We start from the raw sequence: 4,672 nt of genomic DNA on the forward strand, positions 1-4,672 counted from the left end.
CTCTTTCCCAGCATGCACATGCACATTCATCTGGATACTTCATAACTCAAGATTCTGCATTTGGGAATCTTATTCTTCCTGTTTTACCTCGCCTTGACCCAGAATGAAGAAAATAACAAAAGTAACTTTGTAATATCAAATGCCAAAGCTACTATCAGTCAGTGCTATACAAACTGTGACTTGCCGAATTTTGGTGAACTTTTACATATTTTGTTTCTTTAAAAGAAAGATATGTGTAAGTGAAAGCAAAAAAGAAGGGTGACCAGGATGATGATAGCTCTGGAAGCTGTATTATCTGAGGAACTGATTATGCTACCCATGACTGTAAGTTTTGTGTAATGCAGTTTGATTTTTAATTCTGAGTCAGACTCTGAATTGGATATGGTCATATAAACCCACCCCACCACCAGCTAGTTGGACTGAGTATATTATGTCTACAGTTGACTTTCAAGAACCATTTAAGTACTTAACTTTAAACAAATGAGGGTGCTTTTTAAAAATGTGAACCAATAGGCTTAAATAAGTTACATTCACATTTGCTGTTTATAGAACTGATATCAGTGTACCTTTTGAGTTTATAATCAATGTATCCTGAAATATCCTTTAACTTGTGACTCGTTCCCCTATTCTCAATTTTAAAGGAAAACCCAAGATAAGACTAAGTTACCAAGCAGTCTTAAACATCTTTTGTAAACCTATGCCACTACAAATTATGTGACTAAATGCTATTAAAAACAATTAATAAGAAATGTAGTTTTAAATTTTGTATATGCTTTTATTTAGTGTTACTGCATGAATGGTGTGCCTGTACAGTTTTACTGCCCATTTTTGCTCTAATTAGAAACATTAATTAAAGTTGATCCCCTTTTTAGTTATTGTAAAAAGGAAAGAATTAGGTTAAGCAAGTTTCTCGATATGATACATCTTTAACAGAATCCAGGGTGCTTATTTAAATATGCAGTCCCTACAGCTGACCCTAGTCCCATGGAATTAGTGTCTCTAATTCAAAATAAAGTCTGAAAACCATGGGTTAGAGAATTCAGTTGTAGGTCCCTGAAACTTAGAGGTCATCTAGCTAACATCGACATTTTTTTACTTTTAATAGGACTGGAATTAAGTTTTCTACTATATCACAGATATAGTATTTTTTATAACTGACCTCATCTTGGCCTTGAGTCCCCATCCTCTCCGGTGGTAGCCTGAAATTTAAACTTGAGATTCCAGTTTGGGTCAATAATTAGAAAAAGTACATCTCCCTTTTCGAAGAGTTTCTTCTCTCTCCTTCCCTTAGATATTTGTACCAACCACACAGCCCCATCTTACCTAAACTATATGAAAAGGAGTGGACAATTCTAGATATGGCTGTGCCATTTAGATTCTTTCTGTTGGGAACTGTGACTGGTTTTCTTCATTTGGGTGAGTTGCCAGCTGTCCCCATTGTAATGGTCACCATTGCAGCAAAGGTGCCCTTCTGCTGCTGAGGATCACCTGGGACCTTTGCCTCTGCCCTGCCTCTGGTCCACACAGCTAGCCTTGGCCCTTCTTATCGTGGTCCTCATTTCCTTGAATTGATTTGACTAAGTTTCTGTTCTGTGCGATCCAGGAGCTACTGGCATCATTCTAAATCTACCGATGCTAAGGAGATAAATTTTTTGGATTGTATAGTTTTTTATTGTTGAAGCCTCTGCCAAATGTGTGACTTTTATAACCTTGGTAAAGAGATCTTTTTCCAGTGGTATCTTTTCTGGTCTCAGCCTTTCAAATAGAGTAAGCACTTCCTTCACCCGTCTCCTTTGAGTCACTTACAAATTCAGTTCAGTTCCATGTGTATTTTTTAATACCTACTCTGTAAAGCTGTGCCCTGGGGGGAAAAGGAGAGTAAGACTTGCTCTTAAGGAGGTCACGGTGGAGAGGATCCTACTCTGGTACAGCAGTGCGGAAGCCAGCGTCCAGTGAGTGGCACAGGAGCCGCATCCCGGAGCATGGGCAGTCTACACAGGCCTAGGAGTATCGATGGGATTTTACCTGGCAGGGGAGGGAAGAGCTGCTGCAGGTTAGAGGTCAGGATTTCATAGTCAAAGAGAAGTAGGGACTACGACAGTTGTGAGGACTGCAGAGGATAACGGAGAGGGCAGTAGTGGGCTCCGACAGAAGCCCTGAGGACACGTGCCAGTGTTGCTTCCCTCGGAGCGCGTGTGTATGTGGCTAACCCACTTAACCTTGAGCTTTACGTGTCACTCTGTCTCATCTGTATAATGGGCACAGAACACACTCTGCCTACTCCATAAAGTGTCTAGACCAGTGTTTTTCAAAGTGCAGGTCTCAACACGTTACCAAATTGAGAGGCCAACTTAATAGCTGAATGGGGAGTGACCCGCTTTTTTTTTTTATAAAATAGAAAATATCAGAGTACATGGCACGTAGTAATAGGAGGTCTTGTTCATGAGTCTTCCTTTTCTGTGTGTTTTACTTATTTTGTTTATTGTATGCTCCACTAGCATGTAAGGTCTTTGAAGGCAAGGGCTTTTGTTCCCTCCTTCCTTTTTGTTTACTACTGTATTCTGCTGAGAATAGTATTTAGCATATTGTAGGTAGTTAATACTTACTTATTGAAGGAATTAACGAATGAATAAATATGACCTGGATCATGATATAAAGGTTTTTTTTTTTTAAATGTGAAATGGCAAAAATGTTTTGAAAGCCACTGCTAAATAATAGAGATGATAGTGCTTTGTATGACTCTGGAATAAAAACTGAAATGACTTAATAATTTCAAAGGCAGATTTTTTTTTTTCCTGAACAATCTATAAGCTGTCTCATTATTTGTCTCAGTTCTTTGCTTCACTTTGGCAATAAAAACTCAGCTTTTATATGCACTTAAGGCCCACTGAGGCAAGGGTTTTGGCAAATATGGTTACACTCAGACTAGAAGATCGACAGAGCGGACATCGGTTCGTTAGTGCAGTTGGTCCCCCCACTGGAATCCCACCACCAGCACTAGCCCATTTCAGTAGCATTAAGTTCACCCGGTATTTACTGAGTGCTGCTTCCTCACCTCTGTCTGCACAGTGACTAGCACACAGTAGACACCCACAGCTTTTTTTAATGAGCAAGTAAAGAATGAACATGTATGGAGGAGGAAACTTCGCTGTCCTCAAGAATCTGACAGTCTAGGGGACACTAGTAGCTAATGCTAATAGCACACCAGTAGTGAGGAAGGAATGAGGACGTGAGCGTGGAAGGACCAGTGAAGGCTCCATCAGAGAACAGTCATTTGAACTGGGCTTTCAAGATGAGAGATTCCAGCCGGGAAAGATAGGAGAGCAACATTCAGAGCAAAAGAAAAACCTGCACAAAGGCAGGCAGGAGAGCCGGTGTAGGGGCCATTGTGAAGCAACCAAAAGTCCAGTTTGGTTGGACTTGTATGGACATTGTGGGTAAATTTGTATATGGCAATAATTAGAATGAGGCCAAACGTAGGCTGGACTCATATTCTACAGAGTCTGGAATTCCAGGGTGAGGCAAATGTCTGTAGCCCAGTATAGAGCTGGGAGCGACTGAACATTTTTGAGCACAGGCAGGTATAGAGATTAACCAATTAGGCCCTCATGAGCTCTTGGGAAAGGGGGACTTGCAAGGCACCAGAAGAATTTTCACTCTCAGTTTCTACTGAGACTTCAGACAGGCGTGTTCTGTTTACATCCATGCCTCAGCTCCAGCCCCATCTACCTCTGCTGTCTCTTCCGCTTAGTTCTTGGATTCTTAACCCAAATTTGTTTCCTCACCTCCCCCCTTAACTGCCTTTCGCTCTCACAGCTTTTCTCTAGAGCTCTACTTCCAAGAACCTTTTAAGAAAGAAAAAGCAAGGCATCCTTGCAAATATTCATTTAACCTTCACGACAGCTCAGTGAGTGGACGTTCTTAGTAGTCTACTCAGCACAAATTCTTCCTTTCCCCTTCCTAACAATACTCAGATTTTTATTGAGCATGACCCTTCCCCAATACAGCCAGTTTGCTGACTGTCTCAGCAACAGGGGTGGGCCTTACGTGCTCCAAACCGATCAGGATAACTCCCTTTTGCCACAGCCAGTCAGCACGTGGTATATCACAGGCCACGGGAACTGGTTCAAGAGTGGACACGTTACCCAAGTTCAACCCAAATGAGACTGCAGGAGAGGTTTGCTGCACGTATGGAAAAGATATTTTTTTCACCTTTCTGAGACCGCTACCAAAAGGGAGTCTTTCTAGATGTGTAAAAGGAAATTATATATATTTTTTTCCTGAGTGTTGTTGGCAGCCATCATGTGACCATGAGGTGGAACAGCCTTAGGATGAAGCCACCATGATAAAAGGTGCAACAGAGAAATATAAAGAAACTGGGTCCTTGAGGACATCATTGCACAGCTGAGTCAATTCCTAAAGTGCCGCCCTTCCTCTATGGAAGGGTATGTATGGGGGTAGTAAACCCTCATTATTGTTTAAGCCAGATTAAAGTAGGTTTTCTGTCACTTGCCATCTAAACACAAGATGTACTAACTTGCTAAGTGATCTCTTAGCCATACAGCTAGAGGTGGGAGAGCAGAACTCAAAACTCCCATCTCGCCTCGGGTGCCACCTCCACCACCTGCCTTTCGCTCTTGGCTGCCACCAGAGTGAGCTGCCCGCTCTTCCC

General features: G+C 41.8%; 1 protein-coding gene across 1 annotated transcript in view; it reads left to right on the forward strand.

Annotated features, from left to right (window-relative positions):
- Positions 1 to 182, forward strand: part of INIP (INTS3 and NABP interacting protein) — a 30,312-nt gene extending 30,130 nt beyond the window's left edge. The window contains exon 4 of the mRNA XM_007449762.1: positions 12 to 182. Within this exon, the coding sequence (XP_007449824.1) occupies positions 12 to 107 (96 nt within the window). The 3' untranslated portion in view covers positions 108 to 182. The remainder of the gene's footprint in view (positions 1 to 11) is intronic.
- The last annotated feature ends 4,490 nt before the right edge of the window (positions 183 to 4,672 follow it).

This window comes from Lipotes vexillifer, unplaced genomic scaffold (assembly GCF_000442215.2).
Source record: "Lipotes vexillifer unplaced genomic scaffold, Lipotes_vexillifer_v1.1 scaffold230, whole genome shotgun sequence".
Taxonomy (NCBI): domain Eukaryota; kingdom Metazoa; phylum Chordata; class Mammalia; order Artiodactyla; family Lipotidae; genus Lipotes; species Lipotes vexillifer.